Source organism: Paroedura picta, chromosome 8, assembly GCF_049243985.1.
Source record: "Paroedura picta isolate Pp20150507F chromosome 8, Ppicta_v3.0, whole genome shotgun sequence".
In the NCBI taxonomy this organism is placed as follows: domain Eukaryota; kingdom Metazoa; phylum Chordata; class Lepidosauria; order Squamata; family Gekkonidae; genus Paroedura; species Paroedura picta.
The window spans coordinates 64227901-64252131 of record NC_135376.1 but is presented as its reverse complement, the minus strand read 5'-3'; the positions used below and the strand labels follow the sequence as shown (position 1 = coordinate 64252131).

Here is a 24231-nt window from a genome sequence, read left to right as displayed (position 1 = left end):
GTTTTCCTTCCTCCAATAAGATTTCATAACGTATTCCATCACAGAATGCAGTATCACCATTTCAAGGCTTGAACCATTGTTAAAATATTTTGCTAGGGTTCATTTTCCATGATAAACTATTGCAAAAATATTCCATCTGTTTTCAAATTTTGTTAAAAGGCACATATTATACAGCTCATTGCAAATATTACTAACTCTTAGACAATGACTCTAATGTGTATAATGTGGCTAATGAAGTAGAAATCTTAAACGAATCATTTACATGCATTTCATACAGTATTTCTAGCGGAAGAAGTTTATAATCATAAACAAGTGCAATCACTTATGTTAAGCAAGCCATGGACCTAGTCAATGTAGCACAACAGCCATTATGCAAAATTATGACATTAAGGAAAAATAATCACAACTATTGCAGACTTAGCAATTTGCACTGTTTACTTCTTACACTGTGAAACTGATAACTTTCAAGAAGCAGTGCTTAATGGCTGAGATCCCTTAGTCCCCTTTGTTGTTTTGAATTAGATCTGACAGCAGTAATGTAGGCAAAGGCATTACCGTAATGGACACTCGTACAATATTGTACTTTAATGGGCATCTTGGTGAACATAAACTGTCAAAAGCAGTCACAATAAAGATGTTCAACTTATGAATGTGACACTGGAATTACACTTAATAATTTATATAATTTGGACTGGACTTGAATCTTGCTAAAGGTGGAGAAAACAAAAACAATGCAGTCACAGTTCACACTCAGCAAACAGATTACAGGGTGGTTAGATGAGACTGTTATTAAACACAGCAATCAGTAAACACATGGAAACGAGCATTCCTAACACAAACTGCAGCTTCTACAGTACTTGAATGACTGAGTTGATAGTTATGAAAGATATAAACAATGCTTGGTTCTTCACTTGGGGTACTTGAAATCGCCAAAGTAAATTACCATAATGCTGATGAAAAATGTATATTCTGCATTCTTCCAATTAACCCTTGATTTTTAAATATATACACATAATTAAACACCACTTCCTGAAATGTTCTGTCGTAAGGTTCACTGGTATTGGTCAAGAATATCCTATGCTCTCCCTATCAGGATGATTAATGGAGGCACCTTTTTCACAGAATGTCACACTCTGCCTTTTTAACAACTGACCTTTCATGGAATACTACTGAACTCATAATTCCACTTTTGTTCCGTTTCTTATTAGTGGAGTTAAAATTAATACTTATGGGAATGATAGCTAAGGTAATGCACAGTAAATCTTATAGCACATCAGCCCTTCATGCAGACTATCCAAGAAATAGTACCTGCATTTGTCCATTCCAATAGAATAAGCATTCTACTAAAACTCTGTGTCCTTTTAAAAGACAAATTAGGTCAATATCCAGCCCTTGTTGAAGTTTAGAGCTGTAAAAAACTTTCAGAGGTTGAAAGTGCTAATGAAACAGTTAATTTCTAACTGCATGCAAAAAAAAATTAATTGTTGGAATACTTTATGGCATGTATACAGAATACAATAACATCTTAGGCAGACAGGCAAAGCAAAATCTATCTGCTTTTGAGTAAACGCTACAGACTATACTACCCTTAGTCACTGGTAACTCAATATATTCTTCAAAGGAGACTGCTGAAAACAACTATTGCTTAAGAAGTATCCTGTAAACAGCTATATGGGATAGCATCTCAGTTTCCACAGAACTAGTCAATCTATCTTTTCAATAAAAGATTTTAAGGTCATAATTGCTGGCTCACAATATAAAGCTATATCACAACTCCTGGATCCTGCTTGGTGTAGTAGTTAAGCACCATAGCTTCTAATCTGGTGAGCTGGGTTTGATTCTCTGCTCCTCCACATGCAGCTAGGTCAAGTCAAGTCAAGTCAAGTCAAGTCAAGTCAAGTCAGATTTTATTGCATGTAGCCATAGGCCATTACAATACAAAAGGAAAACATAAAAGGATTTAAAACATTTCAAATCAGTAATAAAAAAGTAAATAAGAGAATGTGCAATCTCAGATAATTACTTAACATCATAAAAACATTTCCAGATTACATATGTCCACCTATCCTATAGCTCTTCTAGGTATTTGCTCTCTGCAGCACCACTCTGGCCCTTATTTTCTTTGCTGCAAGGGCAAATAATGACATTTTGTTAGAAACAAATGAATTAGTATCTGCTAACAAAAACACAAGTTTTTCCTGGTTGAACCACTGATTTAGCCCATCTAGTAGGCCAGCATGAAATTTGGCCCTAGGATCTGTATACAATGGGCAAGTGAGAATGTAATGTGGGAGATCCTCCAGGACTAAAGCTCCACAAATACAGAAGCATTGATCTTTTGGTGTTTTATGGTATCGCCCACTCAGTAGAGCTGTTGCCGTTGTTTGAAATCACATGGACGTAAAAGCTACTCTGAGACTATGAGTTGAAAGATAGACTAAATAGGAAGGTCTCAAATTATTTGTTTTGAATAGTTTGTACCAGGGTGAACTTTTAGATTGCAGGATTAATGATCTATCAATCAAGGCATCTGAGATAAATACCCAATCTCTGAGTTGGTTATTATCTCCTGAAGAGTTTAACAGGTCGTCTGGGATGGAATAACATGACAAAATGTTGTTTAAAAGTCTGGAGCGAGAAGGATCTTTGGCCAACAAAAGCTTAAAAGATTGTTCACTAAGTGAATCTGAACTTGATGTTCCATGCTTCCATTTTCCCATACTTTTACAATGGCCAAATGTATGTGAGCTATGCACTAGGTGACCTTGGACCAGTCACAGTCCTGATATTGCTGTTCTCATAGGGCAGTTCTGTCAGAGCTCTGTCAGCCCCACCTATCTCACAGGGTGTCTATGGAGGGAGGGGAAGGGAAGAAAATTGTAAGCTGCTTTGAGACACCTTTGGGTAGTAAAAAGCATGGCAGATGAATCAAGCCCCTCCCCAGTATTCCTGCAGCTTGCATGCATGTACATGTTGTATGTACAAGGTTTATGCTTACTACACCAGGCTTCCAAAGTCAGCTGTTTCAATTGGAGCATGAGCATAATGAGCAACAATGCCCCTCAACCTGTTTGAAATTGGTACACAGTTCACAAAACAATGATCTGTTCTAATCAGTTTGTCAAAACCCATTAAAAGCTGCACAGCTAACACACATACGTAATTTTGAAAAGCCTATAATAAGGAAAATGCAATTAAATATAATTTGTGATTATCAGTTAAGTTAAAAAAGACAAAAATCCTAGATGATTATTTGCAGTTTCACAGCATTGTTCTGTAATCACTAAATCAGAAAAGAAACATGCAAATTCATGGATATCTCACTGGATCCTATCAGAAAATAGTGGGGTTTTTTTGGAGGGGAGGAGGAATCTTTACTTGATTCTGGTTTTGTGAGAATATTACAATGCCTGGCCCATTCTTTCCCCAAGCTAGTAGGGCTCCCCCCCTGCCCCCATTTTGTTGCTGGTATTCTGGAGGCTACTTTTTTATGTGCTTTACTACAAATCCTTGTAAAGTGAAGGATTCTAAGGGCATGGGTGCTGTATCACACTGATTTACATTGTTTAATCCCTTGCAACAGCCCCCCCCCAAAAAAAAATACAAGGGTTACAATATAATAATAATTTTAAAAGCCCTGAAATGCTGGTAACATCTTGGAAACAAATAACGACTCAATTGACTTTTTTCTTAACCCTCCCCCCTCCAAGTAAAAATACCTATTAGGATTTTTACAAGTGTCTGCTCCATTCTGAAATGCAGGATAGTGAAACTATGAAGAGCTGCAAGTTTCTTTCTGTATTCCTTAGCTTTATACAGTCCCTTTTTAACTTTCTGTATTCCTATTCCAAATACAGTATTTTGTTTTGCTTGACTTCAAAATTCAGAGTTCTGCTCATATCATAATATGCACACTGTTGTCATTGCTGTTCCTCCCCCACTGCCATATATATCCACAAGAAAAGACTATTCCAAGAAAGACAGGAAAACAAGATTCAGAAAGACATGCTGTCATAATCCAGAAGATAACCTCCATTCTACACTGAGAGATAAATCTTAAAACCCAGAAGATATTTGCATAATTGAAGAGCAGCTAAACAACTTCAAGAACTACTGGCCATATTTCCTAGCACAGACAGAACATGTGACCCAAAAGAGTTGACAGAAGACCCCAACCATGACCAACTGAAATAGAAACTCACAACATATCAAAGACCAATCTCCACAAACCATAAGAGAAAATGGATCAACCTGAATCAGATTACTACAAAGATGTTAAAACATGTATGAAAATTAATCTTTCTTGTTGGACATTGTTTTCACAGAGCTAGTTAGCTAAAAACTACCCCAGGAGGAGGACCTCTGTATTGAAAGTGGAATCTAAGGCAACTAGACAGGCCAGAATATTGTCAGAGAAGGCCCTTTTTGGGAAACTTGACAACTCTTGACTTTCAGGAGTTGTGCACTGTTAGTTGTCATTACAACTGCAAGGCAACAACGGGAAGAATCTTTTGATCAGATTATTCTCCTAACAGATAAAAGATATCAAAGCAATATGTTCTTTTAAGATTTTATTATTTAAAAAACTAAAAAACTAAAGGACTGCCTCTCTGAATATATCCCCAGAAGATATCCCTCTGCCCATACACACAGGCTTGTAGTCCCTGGTCCCAAAGAAACATTTGCTTTGTTAACTGGCATTGTTAAGTCAGAGCAGTCTCTTTGGGTCATTTTTGGCTTTCTGTCTCCTGTGAAAAGAGTCTTTTTTTAAGCAAGAGAAGAGTTGTTTTGACTTCCAAGCTGGTTAGATAATTTCTAACAGCAAGATTGGTTCTCACAAAAAGGGTGTCCTGACCCTATACAATTTGGAAGCTTCAGCTGGTACAGAATGCTACAGTTCAGCTATTATCAAGAGTAAGATGGAGTATACATATTACTCCCAATCTGCAGTCACTTCACTGGCTGGCTGTCAGTTACTAGACTCAGATTAATGGACTGGCTACCTCATGCAAAGCCCTTCATGGCCTTGGACCCTCATAGCTGTGGGACTCCTTCTGTGCTGCACCACAACAGCTTTGCTAATCAAAGAAGGTTCTTCTTGCCAGCCTACAAATGGGCAAAATCAACAACTGTCTGTAAACATGCCTTCTCTGTTGTATCCTCCAATTTGTGGAAAGACCTGTCTTAGGTGGTCAGGAGGTCTCCCACTCCCCTGGCTTTCAGCAAACTATATAATCTTATAGTCAGCCAAAACATAAAACACCCTTCCACTACACCTTCAACTGTCACACTTTGCAGTGGAAGAAGAAGAAATTGACTTTGGAATAGATGTCCATTACATCTATATGCAAAAGGTACACAGTCTGCTCCCAAGCAGCCATCATGGGGACCAGCCAGATACCAGGTTTGCAGGCCTTAGATTATATCTGTGGGATAGCTAGGGGATAATTAACTGCTTGCTTTTTCTGTCTCCCCAAAGCTGGGCGCATGTACCTAGGATAATATCACCTCCATTAAGATGCTACTAATTTCATCAACTCCCAGTCTTTCCTTCCCTGCTACACTTCTAAAACTTAATTAACAGTCACTAAAAGGATGTTCCACCTTATGTATTTCTCATGCTTTAATCCAGGGACCATCAAGACACATTTTTATTTCTGGTTTTACCTCAATAGAACAATCACATTGTTTATGTTCCTGGGAAACTTCCAAGGATCCACCCTAGGCTGCAAACAAATCCATCACTTGCTTCCCAGTTCCTATCTCGAAAAGAGCAAATAACAATCATATCAGGCTTATTGTTTTAGGGGCTAATATGCCAGTTTAGCCCAGCTTTATAATTTTCCTATTTAAGCAGAAAACTTAGCACCAATCTCTCTCTCTCTCTCTCTCTCTCTCTCTCTCTCTCTCTCTCTCTGTATTTGTGTGTATCTTTGCACTCTGCGTGCACCACTGGCTTGTGTGTAGCCTACTTTCCTTCTTTGAGTTGCTGTCATCTGCACTGGTTTCACAGACATTATCTCCATATCATATCATTAGCTATAATCCCCACCATTCCCTCTCTTTATTCCTGTTCAACCCTGCTTTTACATGGTTAATTTCCTGTGTGCCTTTCTGCAATGTATCTGTGTATTTGCTTCACATTCTCTTTTAATAAAATCACATTCCAGTATTCCTTTAAGAGTTTTCTTTAAGAGTTTCAATAGCCCTGGTATACATTGGTGGACATTCCATTATTACCCTCACTAGCTACATTTCCCATTCCAATATCTAATTTGGATAATATGGCATCAAAGTAACTCTGTACTAAATGCTTCAAAAAAGTACTTGGATAAATTATTAGGAACTATGGTCTATACTACTGTGAACAGCTTGCTGAAATCAGGATCCCGCTATGCAATTTTTGCATCATTTAGTGTGTTATGTTAATACTTAGGATTTGCTACAGTTCTGTTTTTAGACCTATGGCTGCTTCTGTCAACTGTATTGATTCACTCTATGTAATCTGCCTTGAGTCCAAGTGAGAAAGGCGTACTCTAAATAATAAATAAATAAAAATTTGAAACATTTAACAGCAGAACAGTATATCTGAAATCTTAACAGCAGAACATGTACCACTTTCTCCTGGTTGAGTTAAACTGCAGGACAGAGGTAATTTTAGAATAATGAACTGTGCTGGGAGAATCAGCAGCAGTTCACACCAAGAGAATGAATCATCCTGCCAAAAAAGAAAAGTTCTAAGTGCATGTTAACTACATAAAGCACAAGAGAAAATATGTAGAGGTACTATAAAGTTTGCCCTGCCCCTCCCCAAGGTTATTAAAATATCTGGGGAAAGCAGACATAGCAAGGGCCGCAAAGCAGTTTACTATATCACAATTTCTTCATTCAGCTGCTATGCTAGTGAAAGTTTTTTTTTTTTTTTTGACATTGTCAAGGATTTCATTCTAGTAAAAACAGCAAACCGGAATTAAACTTCATTGTCTATAGGACAAGAGCATCCATTCCACATACCTCTTACATTCTTAAAATTACAGTGGAAGAATATAAGGTTACTTGATTACAACAGTTGTTCAACCAATCGGAAACATATCTGTTAACTGAATTCAAGTCTGGGAAACTGAAATATTTTATTTTCATTCAAGAAATGTCTGTGATTACTGTCTTCTAAGAGGGAAAGTCATATCAGCTGCACCGTGTGTAAGCATTTCAAGTGTTTGTATCTCAACACATGATTTTTAGCATTAAAGCATTAGCACTGATATTACCATGAATAAGTAGGCTGATTGATTCCCCTTACTAAAATACTTGTGATTTTACCATATACTTTCCCCAAACCTACATTTAAGGCTTGTTGCTTTTTCAAAGATTCACTTAGTTCCCATTTCTGAGACCCACTATCCAGACCAGGCACAGTATTATTTTATACCTCAGAGGGTCTTTGTGGAAAAGAAGTTATGGATTGGTCTTCCTTACTCCAGTGTACAGATGGAAGCAAACTGGAAGTGAGACCATTCACATAGGCATGTCCCCCTGACCACATGCAGTAACTCTTATATGACCGAGAATTTGATAGAATACAGTAACCCCACATATTATGCAAACGAGAGAAGAGGTTGAAGAAGAGGGGAATAAGCAAAAGCAGAGGGAATGGGATGGCTGCTCCTACAGATTCCTGCTTCTGTAGAGCACCTAAGAACTGTATTATAAATGAACACTGTTTTAGTGACATTGCAGCATTTTAATTTTTAATCATTTTCGGTTGGCTCATAGACCATGAGTTGAAATAATGTAAATAGGGATTGGGTGAGAAAACATAAACTTCCTCTGAGTAAACTGAATGTCCCAATTCCCAGAAAGTAGAGAATACATACATTGGATTTTGGCAGTATTTTTAATGAGTAGAGCCCATTTTCAAATGAGGCAACATTTTCATGCGCATTTTTTAACACTAAGGTGGCACCAGCTGAAGACAGCAGAAATTTCCATTTCTACCAGCATACTTCAATGTCATAAACTGGAGGCTCTGTAAAGAAATACATTTCAAATCTATTTCAGATATTTTACACATAGTTCTTTCCATGTGCACAATATAAACTATACACATTCACAACTACTTTACCACCCCCTTTTACAGCAGTTGAGAGATGATATGTACATCCATCTGTCTGTCTGTCTATCTATCCACACACACACACACACCCACACTCATATACATATACATATACAGAGAGAGAGAGAGAGAGAGTTAGAATTCTGGCTATAAATGCAGCATTGTTAGTTTATCATCAACTTAATTTCCAAACATTTCATCATGACACAAACTATAAATTGTGTAGTATTTTTAATTAGCTCTCTCTCTCTTTACTTGGCAGCCATCAAGCAGAATTTTCCCCAATTGATTTTGTTGCTAATAAACCTGCCAGATCTGTCAATCAGTTCTTGTACTGTTGTCATTGATGCTCATACTATTTTTGCTAATTAAAAATCTATCTTTGCACATATTGTTCTTTAATAAGGAGTCAGGATATAAAACTAGTAGATGAGGATCATTAAATGTAAATAGCAAGTGACAACGTAGTGTTGGAGATAAATGATTTGCACAGCCAATATATCCTTAGGGTAAACAAAACCGCCTTCAACTATTCTTGCACTAGAAAACAAGACTAGTAATATTTGAGAGTTCTTGGCTCTTGGATAAACCATACAATAATGGAGAAATGAAATCCCAGCATGTTGCTTCCAGGGAGAAGAAAGCACACAGGTTAGGCAGGCTCCTTGAAACCAGCCTCTTCTTCAAGACCCTAAGTCTGAAGAGAACTAAACAAATAGAAGGTGCTACAGATGAAGAACACAATCTTTAAACAGCCCGTGGCGCCACGGGCGCCACGGACTATATAATTCGTTAAGCCCCCTAGAGGTGGGCTTTGTCCGTGATGAGGAAGGGTCCGGGTTGGACCCTTCCTCACGACAGACAATCGGAGGGACCAATCGGCAGGTTTGGTCCCTCCGATTCCCAGGCTGAGCAACTGCGAGCCGCGCGCAGCGCGGCTCGCAGTTGCTCCCGGTCTGATGCTGCGGGAGGCGCGAAGCGCCTCCCGCAGCGTCAGACCGCCGCCCGAGGGAACCCCCAGCAGTCGCGCGAAGCACGGCTGCTGGGGATTCCCTCCTTGCCGGTCTGACGCTGCGGGAGGCGCGAAGCGCCTCGCGCAGCGTCAGACCGCCGCCCGAGGCAACCCCCAGCAGTCGCGCGAAGCGCGGCTGCTGGGGATTCCCTCCTTGCCGGTCTGACGCTGCGGGAGGCGCGAAGCGTCAGACCGCCGCCCGAGGCAACCCCCAGCAGTCGCGCGAAGCGCGGCTGCTGGGGATTCCCTCCTTGCCTGTCTGACGCTGCGGGAGGCGCGAAGCGCCTCGCGCAGCGTCAGACCGCCGCACGAGGCAACCCCCCTTTCAAAACCCCTTTTTATAAAGGGGCTTTGAAACTAGTAAGGAAATAATGTGGATTATTATGTGCAGAGGGCCCAGTAACAAGAACAGATAGACAAATAGCATTTAGAGACCAGAGTTTTTAAAATAAAGTTTTAAAACATAACAGAGTAAGAAGAAAGAGTCCTCAGGAATAATACGCTTGCAATACAAATACAAAACAAGTTGTTTGTCTGAATTTGGAATGTGTTCCAGTTATTTACCAAATGGCAAATTAGTTTTGACCGTGAGTTATTTGTTGTGTTGTGCGCAAACACCCTTAAATGTTTCTGTAGCGCAAGCCAATCTTTCATGAAGAGATAGTAAAAGCAGGATTCACCTCTTTCCTCCTCTCAAAGTGGAATGTTTCTGCTGTTTACCGATGAGAGCCAGGGTGGTGTACTGATTAGGAGTGCTGACTTCTAATCTGGTGAGCCGGGTTTGATTCCCCACTCCACCACATGCAGCCAAATGGGTGACCTTGGGCTCGCCATAGCACTGATAAAGCTGTTCTGATCTAGCAGTAATATCAGGGCTCTCTAAACCTCACCTACGTAAAAGGGTGGCTGTTGTGGAAAGGGAAGGAAACTGTAAGCCACTTTGTCCTATTATGCATGGCCGCTGAAACGGCGGCATGGAGAACGCAGAGGAGGAAGAAGCAAAGCAAACGGTTTATGCACAGGATTCAATGCAACGGCGGCAAAAATCAGAGTATCCAATTATGCATGCGGCTTCTCCGGGGCTGCTTCTGGTTGCGCCCTTGTCCCGGGAAGCTCCACTTTCTTAGGCCCATTATACATGGAGGGAATAGTGCACATTTGGAGTGGAATGGCGGCGACTAAAATCACCGATAACGCACGGTGCCGGCTGCAACCGTCCGCAGATTAGGTGCATGCCGCCGAAAAAGCCACGTTAGTGAAACGTGGAAGAAAGCGCGCAGCTTCCAGGTGACCGGGGCGCAACCAGAAGCGGCGCCAGGGTCGCCACGTGCATAATTGGTTACTCTGGGTTGTGCCGCCGTTGCATTTCATCCTGTGCATAAACCGTTTGCTTCGCTTCTTCCTCCTCGTTGCATCCTGTCCCATGCATAAATGGTTTGCTTCGCTTCTTCCCCCTCCGCATTTTCCATGTGACCCGAAATCGCCGTTCCGGTGACCGTGCATAATGGGCCTTACGTATCTCACTAACGTGGCTTTTTCGGCGGCATATGTTGACTCTGCGCCCAGTTGCCGCCTGCAGCGTTCATAATTGGTGATTTTAGCCGCCACCATTCTACCCCGAATGCGGACCTTCCACTCCGTGCATAATGGGCCTTTGAGAATCCTTCTGGTAGAGAAAAGCGACATATAGAATAAGGTGACCAGATTTTAACACTGGTAAAGTGGGACACCATTGATCGGGAGGGTTCTTGAATAAAAATTTGGTCTAAATGGAGCAACAAAAAGTTTCATAGAACGCAAAAATAGTATTGTAATATATATATATTTTATTTCAACATAAATACAATTTTCCAGGTACCCCCAGATGTCCCTCCAAAAGTGGGACAATCTGGTCACCTTAATATAGAAACCAACTCTTCTTCTTCTTCAAAAGGAAAACAACATGTCTGCCATGTAAACATTAAACTGAGCTGTTGCCTAGGAAGTCGTCAGTACTCAGGTTATAATCAGAAGTAGCCAGGTTAAAATGTTCCCATTTTCAGACCCGTGGCTTTGTAATTGACTGCAGTACTTTCAGCTAGGAAGGATCCTTTACCCAACAGAAGATTTATACTGCCCTAAGAGTCAAAGACCCCACCCTCTTTAAACCAGTGTCAGACGAAAAGTGCTTCCCATTTCAAACATCAGATGAGAGTCATCCAAGCAAGCAAATGGGATATTACTTCCCATTAACCACATCCTAAGGAATAACAATCAGTAATTCCATAGCATAGAACCTAGCACCAATAACACTAGGTTTTTCTAAGACATTCCAAAATTATGTTAATTAAAAGACAGGCCCAGGAAAGAGAGGAGAGAAAGGTGTTCCATTACAATGAAGCACAACAGTGCCTAATACCTAGCTAAATAAGAGAAGTACTTATTCCTTGCAGGTGATATATTGATGTCAGATGCTAATTTTTAAAAAGTAATGTATGTAAGAGCCTTTGAACATAAATGTTGCAATGATGTATTTTTACTGTAGAAAAACAGTGCCAACCTAACAAAGAAAAAAGTCCTTGACCAAAATATCCGAGGATATTAAACTGAGACGTAATCTACTGATGCAAATCATTACATCTATTTGCATTTGCTTACTGAACCCTAACACAGAAATTAAACTACATAGAGTGGGGGAAAAGAGAGCCGGTTGTGCATGGTTAAAAGGAGACATCTTGGAGGATCCAAGCTCTTTCATTAATTTCCCCACTTCCCCTCATTAACAAGTAAAATGTTTTCACTGCTTGAAAAGTTTTAATAAATAGGAAAATGCAGGGCAGCCGACATAAGTTTTTAATGCAATATACAAAAGCTTTTAATATTTTTACATACATTAATGGAAAAGCTAAATTTTATAAGATTTCTTCTGTGAATGAAATGAACACTACATATACAATTATGAATCTCGTGATTTTTTTAACTCTTCCATTTCATGAGGGATATCAATTAACAGTTAACCAGATGAACATATGAGAACTGAAATATTATATATAAAGACTGGCCATATAATTCACTTACCAAAGAATTATATTCTTAAAGAGAACATCTTCTTTAAAAGAAAGAAGTCATTGGACGGATGGCTACAAGAAACTCAAGTTCAAAGTTGTAGTCAGCCATCAATTTCATTGTGATCTGATATAATTATCAAGAGTGGTATCTACAATAGATCAGAAACCTTCCAGTTTTCTGTGTGCAGGAGTCCTTTATACAGAGGAATATGCAACTCAATTGATCTAAGAAAAGGTCTACCATGAACTATTTGTGAGGCCATGAAGACCCAGTTTTTTAGTGACACGTTTCTCAAGAGCCAATGGCTTCCAAATGAAAAGTGTTTGGAAAGATTTATTCTGGTTTTATATAAACTTTTCTCTTTCTGTGTTATACACATATACAGGTATAGAATTTATTTATTTAGAAGATTTGTAACCTGCTCTCTCGGGGTGGCAAACAACATATACATTGTAATACTATCAATTGTGGTAAAATCCTGTTCAAATGTTCAGAATCTAAAAGCCTAAAATCAGGTGTCTAAGGCCCAAACCTGGGTAGGGCATGATGTAGGAGGGAGGGATTGGCCTCAATCGTAGGAAGAGCTCCATTTTAGAGTCCCTGTGGAACTCAGTGAGAGAACATTCCACCATTTGTAAATACCATACAAACTAGCTAATTTATAGACCAGTGTAAGATGTAAGATATGGGAGTCAGAAAGACAGAATATGAACGAGTTGGAAAGCCTCAAAAAGGAATGGAAAACTTTAAAAAAAATGTTACCTCAAGCAAAAAGTTAAGGGTTTTTTTCTTCCTCTGATCATCTAAGCTATAAGTATAAACAATCCTGTAGTTATCACCTGAAAAGCCATCAGAAGAAAAACTTGCCCAGTTTATTTTTAATAAAAGGAGGATCACAGTATATAATAACTCTTCCTGCCATATCCATTGAATCTGCTGAAACAGAGATTGATGTCTGGATATTTGTAACGGGTGAAGTAATATTTCTTTAATACACTTTTTTTCTGTATTCAGTTGCACTTTGAGAAAAGTAGCAGACCATCAGCGACAAATCTACCACTCAGAATCTGCCTTTTAAAATCAGAACCCATTTGTTAAAAAAATTAAGAAAGACAGAAAGTAGACTTATTTGAAATGTTTTGTGGATACTGTATGGGTTCTAGATAAGGTTACTAGGAGGAAGAGGTCAGGTGGGGGTAGGGTTGTGGGCCTGGTCAGGAACATCCCAACATGCTGATGTCAGAATTTTGGAGGCAATGCTCTGGTTTATGGCAAAACTCTATGGTAGTGTTTTGCCCAAAAAAGAGAGTGAGTGACATGCCTTGCACCCGCTTTTCCCACTCACAGAGATGGCACAGAACTTGCAGCTCTGCTTCATACACAGCCTATCATTGACACATGTCTGCCTCTCCAAAGTAGCAGTGCTGGCAGCCAAGTTGTTTTTTGAGCGGGGGGGGGGGAGTGCCAGTGCATGCAACAGCAGCACTGTCTGCATCAGCTCTGTGAGTTTCAGGTGGAGGGAGTAGGTACACACAATGGCAGCAAATGGTGTCTGTGTTGGCTCTGTGATTTTCAGATGGAAGGGAGGGCACATGCAATGGCAATGGGTGTCATCTGTGCCACATCTGCAACTTTCAGGTGATGGGTGGAGTGTGATGCTGGCTGGTGGTGTCTGCACAGGTTGTACAAGTTTCAGGTGCAGGGAGCCAGCATGTAGCATCTGTAGCAAAGCAACAAATGCTGTTTTGCAAGTTTTGGTTGGGGGGGGGGATTTTCCCATTTTATCCCTAAAGCAACGGGTGTGTGTGTGTTAAAGCAGGGTTTTTCTGGCTCCATTGGTGGTTTGGTAATTGTGTTTCTGAATCAAAAGAAGCGTAAACTCTCCCTAATGCTAAAATGAGTAAACTGAGGCTATTTATTTGTTTGTTTATTTATTATTTAGATTTCTTACTCACCTCTCCCCAGAGGTTCGAGGCAAGTTACAGCACATAAAACCCCAGTAAAACCATACAATAAAACCCATAAAAACAAGAATATATACAATTAACAAGCACAATACAAGCACAATAAAAGCAAGATGCAACAAAAAGCTAAGCCTATCTATACCACTCCTCAGTAACCCATCCGGGGGGGGGGGGATGCATACTCTTTGGTCACATTATGAGAAGGCAAGACCCACTGAAAATACTAGAAGCTAGAGCATTTGATGCATATAACTTCAGAGAATTATTGCACTGCTACACATCCCTCTTTTTCATTACTTATTTTACACAAGCATTTAAATTGCTTCCCATCTCAAGTCAAGGAGTTTTGAATAAGGGAAACGAGTAAGCAAGAAAAACAATTTTAAGATAAACTAAAACATTTATAGGCTTCTTTATTTTTCCCCAGACAATTTTTTTGTCCCCAGCAAGCACTAAACAAAGCATAACCTCATACAACAAATATACTATTCCAGTGATTATTATAAAATATATCTTATTCTCAACAAGGCCTCATCCATGGAAACTTTAATCCAGAGATTGGGTGTGTGAACAGATAAAACAGATCTTCCCACAACCTGAGAAAAATCCCAGGTTTTCAAAATAGAATTTTTTTAAAAAATAGGAGAGAGTTCTAAACCCTCTAGTAAGAGAAGTTGCGCCTATAGCTTTAATTAACAAATGCCCTCAGTGGCAGTTCCCAGGCAACCACAACAGTATTGCTATTCAATCCTTGGTTTTTCTCAAGATGAAGGGGCAGGGCCTTTTCCAGGGCTGTTTGGCCTTTGGGGAACAACTTATCTGGGCCAGGCCAGTCAACAATTATCAAGTTACTTGCAAGCACCAGACTTGCATGATGCCGGGCTGGGCTGCTAGCTCCTGTTCCACAACAACACAAAAGAGTATTACTTAAAGGAGCTCAGGGTAGTTTTTCTCTAATCAACTGTACAATTATTAATTGTACAACTGGTTTTCAACTAGTGAGTCACATGAAGAACAGAGATGGACTACCTGAATAGTACTAGCTCCTCTTTCTTGCTGGGGATTATTCTTAGACTTCCAAAAAGAAGACAGAATGGTTGCAGGAGTATGAGAGAGACAGATTTTAAAAAGGAAAAGTGGATGGAAGAGAGAATGACAAGAGAAGACAGTAAGGCCTATATAATGAAATATTAAGGGGGTCCAACATTGCAAGCTTGAGTAAACAATGATTCCTAGTCTGAAAAGGTTGTCCGTGAATCTCCACATGTAACTGTCTCCCAAACTGCTACATAATGAACCAAAATTTGAGCTGTCTATCAACCTCAACAAGACATTCTGTGCTCACTGCTCCTACCTCTTTTACTATGTGCATAAAGACATCTTTTGAGCAAAATCAATGTTTGCTCCAGTTGTAGGAGGTTTAACTGAAGACTCCCTTGTGTCATGAACAAGGAGACTTGAAGGGAAAGTTTTCTAAATGCTTCATCTCCTCCTACCAGCTAGGGAAGGTAAGATGACTTTCTGGAAGAAGGCACAGGATAAGAAGATTTAAAAGTAATAACATGGATTCCATCAGGAACAAGCATTGCTAGACTTATAATCCCTAGTCGTTAAAATACTCCACACACAGAAAATTCTGCTCTACTACTGACTTGCTGAAATGAAAAGTGATTGTCAGGACAAAGAAGCACATAACCTCCAACTCAAATCTGTTAATAATTTAAAAAAAATACAAAGCATCATAAGAAAACAAAATAATTGCAATTCATAAACAATTCCTACAATGTTTTCAACACAGCATAGTGAAATTTCACATTTTCTTGATTACTGGACTCTACATCAGAGAGTAGAGCTAAAAAGAAAACATTCTTTAAAGATTATAGTGCATGTTCATACGAAAATTTTATTGTTTAAACAACAGTATTACCTCCATAGCGGTAAGAAGAAATTAGATGGAGTAAATAATAAGTAAGATATTTATAGGAGGTAATGGCAAGTAAGTACATTTATATTTTTACCAACTTCAAGATAACATTGTTGTAAAATGTTCAAATGCAGAGACGGCAGGATGGGGGATAGGGAACATGAGACTGTAATCATGTATTTTCCATAGATGTTCACCAAACTTCATCATAACTAGGACTGTGATAAATGTTTACCAATATATATATGTATACAGTTACTCAAACATTTGTGTAATATTATCAATGGTAACTTACAGGTTAATATAAGCCAAAAGGAACACGTCACCATCCCTTACAAATCTACAGTTTAATTTTTTTTTCTGTTACAGGGAAACTAAACAGACAACTGCAAGTGAGATGCAAGAAGACAAGGCTAGCAAGAAAGTGATGCACACAAAAGCTGTGACACTGAAGATGCAACTTGATCTTGTGCCTGTTAACTCAAAACTAGGTCTCATGGTGCTTACTGGGGCTTACTCAGGGGTAGCAATCTTGAAAATCAGGACTTGGTTTACCAGATTACATGGGTTCTCCTCTCATTGCACAAACTCTAATATTCTATTGTTCAGCTAACCTAATCTCGCCACCACTACCAAGTCTTCAATGTTCTATGGCAGGCTTTCTCAGCAGGGTTTTTGTAAAATGCTGGAGTTTATCAACAACCCCAGAAAGATTTTGCCAATTGGGTGGGAGTTAATATTTTATATATATTAAAATGAGAGTACTTACCTCTCTGAACTTCACATACAGCGACTGAAGTCCAGAGAGGTACGTACTCTCATTTTAATTTAACTACATTGGGGAGGAGTGGCAGGGGGAAGTATAGTGGTGGATGCCTGTCCTAACCCTATTCCTGGCCCAGCAGAGTAGACATTTGGCTGTTTTTAGAATGGAGTGTATGTGAGGCCCATTATGCATGGCTGCCAAAATGGCGATTTCAGGTCACATGGAAAACGTGGAGGGGGAAGAAGCGAAGCAAACCGCTTATGCACGGGATGGGACGCAATGGCGGCAAAACCCAGAGTAACCGATTATGCATGCGGCGACCCCGGTGCCGCTTCTGGTTGCGCCCCGGTCACCCAGAAGCTGCGCTTTCTTCCGCGTTTCGCTAACGCGGCTTTTTCGGCGGCATGTACCGAATCTGCGGCCGATTGCAGTCAGCTCCGTGAGTTATCGGTGATTTTAGTTGCTGCCATTCCACCCCGAATGTGCGCTATCCCCCCCCGTGCATAATGGGCCTGACAGAGCAAGATTTCACATCCAGTGTGAGTGACTGGGTGAGTGACAGGTGACTTCTGAGGCTGTGGCAAGAAGATCTGGCCTGCTGACTTGACTTCTGAGGTTTTTCAAAGCCTGAAGAATGTTTCAAGGGCTTCTCAGTGGTAAAAAGGCTGAGGAAGGCTGCTCTATAGATACTTGTGATGCAGAGTTCCGCTCTCCATGAAAGCTCTCTCTTGCCTTCTCTCTCTTTTACTATACCTAGACAGGCCTGGATACCTCTTAGGATGTCCATTTGCTGCTCATCCATGCATTCAGTGTGGAATCCTTCACACCACATAATATCAGTTCTTACAGGAAGAAAAGGCTCTCCACAAGCACTGAAAGGCCTGAATGGTAAAAAGGAACCACGGTGGAAAAAGAAACAAAAGCTTTAGACAGCGTTCTGTCTCTGCAAAAGAATTAATCCTCTTGATTATTGAATGAATGAATGAATGAATGAATGAATGAATGAATGAATGAATGAATGAATGAATGAATGCCTAACTGGGCACTCCCTAACAGAGAGAACAACAAACAGAGGGGCAAATCCAGTATTTGGGACATTCCTAAGGGTTACCACCATGAGAAGTTGGGTGTGGACAGCTGAGAGGAGAACTGGAGAAGCACACCCCAGCATTGGGAAGTAAGGGAACTTCCCCATAAAGTACTCTGCTCTATTGTAGTGGAGCTGTAAAAGAGAATTTGTCAAATAATATAAAGTTGGCATTACACATCTGGGTTTGAGTTTCATGGGAGTCAAAATGGACAGGACATGAAGAAAGGACTATCAGATGGCCTACTGAGACTTCCCATGGTCACAGACCTGCTCACCATACTGTGGTTTCCCACAGGCACATAACATGGGGGAACCTGTTCTGTAATGTACACTATCTGCCAGCTCTCCAAAGCAAAAATGGCACCTCTGTAGAGATTCAGGTTGCTTCAGTCCATCCACACTTGCAACCACACTTGCAAGAGTGAAATGAGACTAAATGGCTAATATTATTTTAATACTTGCAGGCCAAAATGCTATTCAGGTTTCTGTATTTAAAACTTGCTATTACAGTACAAAGAACAATCACAGGAAAAAGAATCATGACAAGTGATGATATCCAGACTATTTTACACAGGCTGATAACAATGCACATTTACTATATAATTGACATGTCAACAGATTATTCATACTTTCTAAATATTTGCTTATTTGACTTTTAAAATAGTTTCTTCCAACCATTATGAACTGTGATCCTGCTCAGCAGTCTGGGATCCCTCCAACCATATTTTGTGAGAAGCTGTGTGGAATTTCTTGTGCACAAGGACACATATCATGCCACTGCCATCAGGAAGCTGAGGCTAAGAGTGAATGGCGTAAATGGTTTTAGCAGGACAGCTGCTCTCAGCATTGAATTGCAAGTCTTGAACAGAACACCACAATTCAGAGCTCATTCTCAAGCTACTGCTCAGCTTCCAGAAAGAATGGACCCCCTTACTGGAGTCCCAAAAGCTTTCATACTTCTATGTCATAGGAGCCCATTTTTATTAATATTTTGAATGTGTGTTCTTGCTCCTTTTGCTTATTAGCCACTTTAAAAAGGAGAGTATGCACTATTATGTTCTGTTTTTATTTCTTCTTTCATAAAAATTATACTTAAATATTTCAAGAACTATTGCCTATCAATAAAAGGGAAAAATAAAAGCATTATGGTAAGAATTACCTTAAATACTAACATATACGAGGATGAAATCCCAATTCTTTCCCTAACAAAGCCTGATAAGTACCAGGCTCTATTTGAAGCCACACATATTCATATGGATTAAAATGATCAAAAATCAAAATGTTTTGTAGTTGATGACTATTACAAGAATCTAGACAATTATATTCCGTTCCAGTTGCGTGGAAATCTGTAGCATGTATGCACGCATATGCATATAATCAATCTATGGGATAGGCTTACCCACTGGATGACAGATCATTGCCCTGCAGTTGGATTTCGTGCACTCCTGTACTGCATCCAGATATCTCAATTTTCCCCACAGGACTGCTCAGCACCACAGACATCTTCTCACACTGAGTTTTTCCATCTTTAGAAGCAATCTATTCAAATGAAAATCAAATAAATTGAATGCATTCTCTCCAAGTATACCACATCTCAAAGATTTGCACATTAAAGCGCATTTCATGTATTGCTCCAAATAGAAAAAGAAAATATTGACTTAAATCTGTCCTATATGGTTGGTGGAAGAGCCCAGAAGAACAGGTCAGCTTCCTCCTCCATAAGCAGAGACAACTAACTAGACTAGAGCATCTTCTTCCGGAGAGGGCCAACTCCCTTGAAACCTTAACGATAGCTGTAGCTAACTTTAGGAAAAACAGAAATCTACAACAGTCTAAAACTAATAGAAGAAGGAATTAAATAGATGGCAATTTTAATTATATTGTTTTAAACTATAAGCCGCCTTGAGCTGGACCAAAGCAGCATCAGAAAAATACCCTAAATAAACAAGTAAGGAACCCAAAGTGTTTAGATTAGATGACCCTACTAGGGAACAGCATGAACAAAACGTTTTCTACCAACACAGAACATCCAGTTCTACTCTTGGGTGGATCTACCAACTAACCTATTTATCTGGACAAAATGAATATTTCCAGTTACACTCGCTTCCCTTTCTTGTATAGCAGAAAAAGTAGACAGGCAAAGGAGCGTTTAAAAGAGGTATTCCATTTTAGGAGCGAGTCAAAATATTCAACAGAGAGTATGTTGAAGTCTTCTTTGCTCAAAAGAGGCATCACTTACACAGTGAAGAGCCTGCAAATGTCTGCTGGGGCAGCCATGTTGCTAGAGGCTATTGAGGCAGCTGTCCAACATAGCAAATACACTGAAAGACCCTCTAGAAGTTCAAAATCATTGGGACTACAGAAAAGAGATACATGTTCCAAAATCTAATTACAAGCAGTTTTCTATATGTATGCCTAGGCAACATATAGGTGATCTGTGTTAGAAAATAACCCAAAGCCTTGCTGGATTTTAGATTTTTTTTTAAGCACTTGGAATTTTTAATGTAAAAATTCTACCCCCTCTTCCAGCTGAGACCCCCTTGGTTAGTGGGACACGCATCTTATTTTGTTAGTCGTTTTAAAAGGCTCTCCCTTTTACAGCCTAAGTGCCCAGGGACCTGAAACCTGAAAAGTCTCAAAAAGGCACCTGGGTATAGCAGTGAAGGCCTGGGAAAGAGGTAGGGTATGCTGGCATTACAGAATGATTTAGTGTAATCTCTCACAGCTCAGGTATCTCAAAAATAATAAGTCTTAACAAATCTTTTCAACACTGGAAAATCCTGTTATATCCCAGAGGTATCAGTCTAAACCAGTGGTCGATCTAGTCCAGCATCCTGTTTATGCAGTGGCCAAATGGTTCCAACCAGTTTCTCTGGAGCTCTAGAAACAGGGCACAGGCCTTACCTCCATGAATCTGCCTAATTCCCTTTTAAAGCTGTTTGTGCTTAAGGCCATCATTACATCCTTTAGAAATAAATTCTACAATTTAATCACTTGCTGTGTAAAGAAGTATTTACTTTTGTCCATCTTGAATCAACTGTCCATCAGTTTCATTGTGTGCCCCTGAGTTCTAGTATTTAGGAAGAGGGAAAGACAAAAAAAAAAACCTTTCAAACAAAAAAATATCCCAACTTCAAGTATAAATTAATGTGAACACATATGAACCTGGGGAAGAGGGGGAAATCTTAGTAGATAGCTCAGTGAAAGTATCAACCCAGTGTGTTGCAGGGGTGGAAAAGGCAAAATCTGTGTTTAGGATTATTAGGAAAAGGATTGAAACCAATTATAACATTATAATGTCCCTGTATAAATCTATGGTGCAGCCTCATTTGGAATATGTGTACAGTTCTGGTCCATAGCTCAAAAAGGATATCACAGAGCTTGATAAAAGTACAGAATAGGATAACCAGGATGGTTAGGGGGTTGGACCAGCTTCTCTGTCAGGAGAGGCAGAAGAGTCAGGGTCTTTTTCATTTAGAAAAGAGATAACTAATGGGAGGCATGATAGAGAGTTATCAAATTATCTTAAGAGAACCTTACACTTGCCAACATTTGCCATGTTGTCACTCACCCAATTTGTAAAGTCAAAGCACACAGCTCCAAGCACTACATCTACATCTCAGTGTCAACACATGATGCTAACTCAATACAAAAATTGTACAAGAAGAAAACTCAGCTACACAGATCATCACAAAAGTAGAGTCTATGTGAGAACAGATCCAAACTCTTCAATCTGCAAAAGGACAAACAAAGTTCAATTCTGGGTATAAGCTTGTTGAGTGCCACTGCACTCAAACTCTGTTCTATTGCTTCAGACCAACATGGCTACCCATCTGAATCTGTACCCACAAAAATCAAGGGCCATCCTAATTGTAGTCCATGGACATCTGGAGACCTACAGTTTGGCCAACCCTGATCTAGACATAAATTTCATACCACTTCCAGAGAGCAGACAGTCCAATTGGCCCTAAGTAGTATTTATTACTTGATTAAATTCATCATGAGTTTTCCTCTACTTAAATACAAGTGTCCAGATCTCCCAGCTATGGCAGCCTCCCAGGCATCCATACTAGGAGGCTGGACTCACCAAGCCTATGGCTCTGTAGAAAGAGGATCCGACAGCCAGGCTCCCTGAGAGGAAAGCCTCCTAGGGAGAGTGAAGCCATCAGGAGAGGGACCCTATCACCATCCCCTTGACAGGGCAGTCAGCCTGGTGAGGGACCAACTGCAGAAGTCCCAAGGGTGGCGGGGAAAGCAAGGGTTTCAAGACAGTAACTTGCAAAATCAGTTGATGATGTGAATCTATTACTTCTGCCCCAGCAGAGATTACTACTATATCCAGTCTTAATCAAACAGTCTATCCGTAGCAAAAGAAAAGAGTCTGAGCCACATGAACTACCCCCATCTTACCTGCAACATAACAGAGATGTCCATTTCTGAGTGACCTTGCCACAGTTGCATGACAAATCCTGAGTCTCACATATTAATGGAACTTTAGCATGAATGCTAAATTCTCCAAAAACCCAACACTACTATACCATTTCAAGTACAGTGCTGTTGATATACCAGCAGAACCCTTATATTTCCAGAAGCATTCTCTAGTTGATGTCTACCTGGGTTGGGCTCCTAGGCAAGTATATAGACAGACCTGGCTGTTGTAACCTATAATCTACCTGTACAAATATCTGTTGTACAACTATCCTTCTGAAAGTAACCACAGGCAGAGTAATTCAGCAGTGGAATCAGATGCCTAAGAAGGTAGTAAGCTCCTCATCACTGGTGGTCTTTAAGCAGTGGTTGGGCAGTTATTTATCATGGATGCTTTAAGCTGATCCTGCATTGAGCAGAGGATGGGACTAGATGGCCTGTATGGCCCCTTCCAGCTCTATGATTCTAGGTCCATGAAGAAATCACCAGCATGTTTTGCTTCCAAAACTCATACTAGACCAACATTTTCATGTAATGGATTATGGTGGTTTTACTATTGACTGGCTTGGCACTGAGGAGAATAAAACAAAGAGCCAATGAAAGTCTGATCATGCCCACTGGAAGAGTGAAAGGACTGGAAGACACATGAAAGAAGGAAAACCCACATGTTCTTAGCATTACTTCCACTAAGAGACCTTGCTGCTGCCTAGCTTCTAACCCCTGTGAACAGCTGATAAAAGCCTTCCTCTCTGCCACTGCAAAACCCGTAACCAGTAGCTTCTCCTAGACTCATTTGAGCTCCTGTCATAACTTCTACAGCAGCAACCCCCCCCCCCAATCTTTTGGCAATAGATCACTTTAGCACAATAAAATCAATTACAATGTAAAACATAAAAAAACCCCTAAGAAATATAATCACTGGGCTAACTGAGAATTAGAGAGACTAAAGAAGCTGAATCAAATTCTACGGTTTGCATTATAATATTGACAATACACACACACACAATTATTCACCAGTATGACCCACTCAAAATAGAACTCCCTATAGCCTAAAGAACAGAGAACACGATCTACACTTTCTATCAAGTAATGGGGATAAGAAAATGCAACCAAATATTCACAATACACCAAGTGCCAGCGTTTCTTTCCCATAAGCGCTGTCAAAACCAAAGGGCAGTTACTGCCCTTTGGCAGTTACACTAACTTCAACAAACCTCTCTGATTTATTATGAGGTACAAAGATACAAACCCTGAGAAATAAATCCTCACCATTCCAATCGCCTTTCTTGGAGCAAAAATTCTAGCTTGGAAAGGAGCTAGAGTTTGCATAACTGGATTTCACAGCAATTACACAACAGCCAATATTTTGAACATGGAAATGATTCAATGGAAGCGTGGCATACCCTGAAGGGCTTTTCCCTTGGCTTCACACACTGTTGAAATTACAGAAAGCAGTGCAACATGCCCAGGGTGTGGTGGCAACTACATTCAAATACCAATCCAATGCCTGACATCAGCAGTGATACTGATCACATGCTGCCTTCAAGATCAAGCTTAATTTTTACTGAATTTACCCGAAGCTAGGGAAATGGCTGTTTTTAATTGGGCACGGAGAAGAAATTGATTTTCACGGCTATTTGCAGATCAATTGAAAAATGAAATGAATTTTGTTTCATCCTCCCTTTTAACCTGAATAGGTATTTAAATAATAATGATCTGAACTAACTTAAAGGTGAAGGCAAGGATTTCTCTGTGCTAACAGCCAAAGAAGTAAAGCCAGCACTGTGGTCGTCATAAATCAGCCTCTAGCCCTACATGCTTATGTTAAAACCTTGGCATTAATTCTTGTCTGCATCACAATTCACCTTTAGTCTTTTCAGAGCCAG

General features: G+C 39.9%; 1 protein-coding gene across 3 annotated transcripts in view; it reads right to left on the bottom strand.

Annotated features, from left to right (window-relative positions):
* MGMT (O-6-methylguanine-DNA methyltransferase) overlaps positions 1-24231 on the bottom strand; it is a 224784-nt gene that overhangs the window by 159404 nt on the left and 41149 nt on the right. For all 3 annotated transcript variants that reach the window (XM_077350119.1, XM_077350122.1, XM_077350121.1), the window contains one exon: positions 19317-19456. In XM_077350119.1, coding sequence (XP_077206234.1) covers positions 19317-19456 — 140 coding nt within the window. The remainder of the gene's footprint in view (positions 1-19316; positions 19457-24231) is intronic.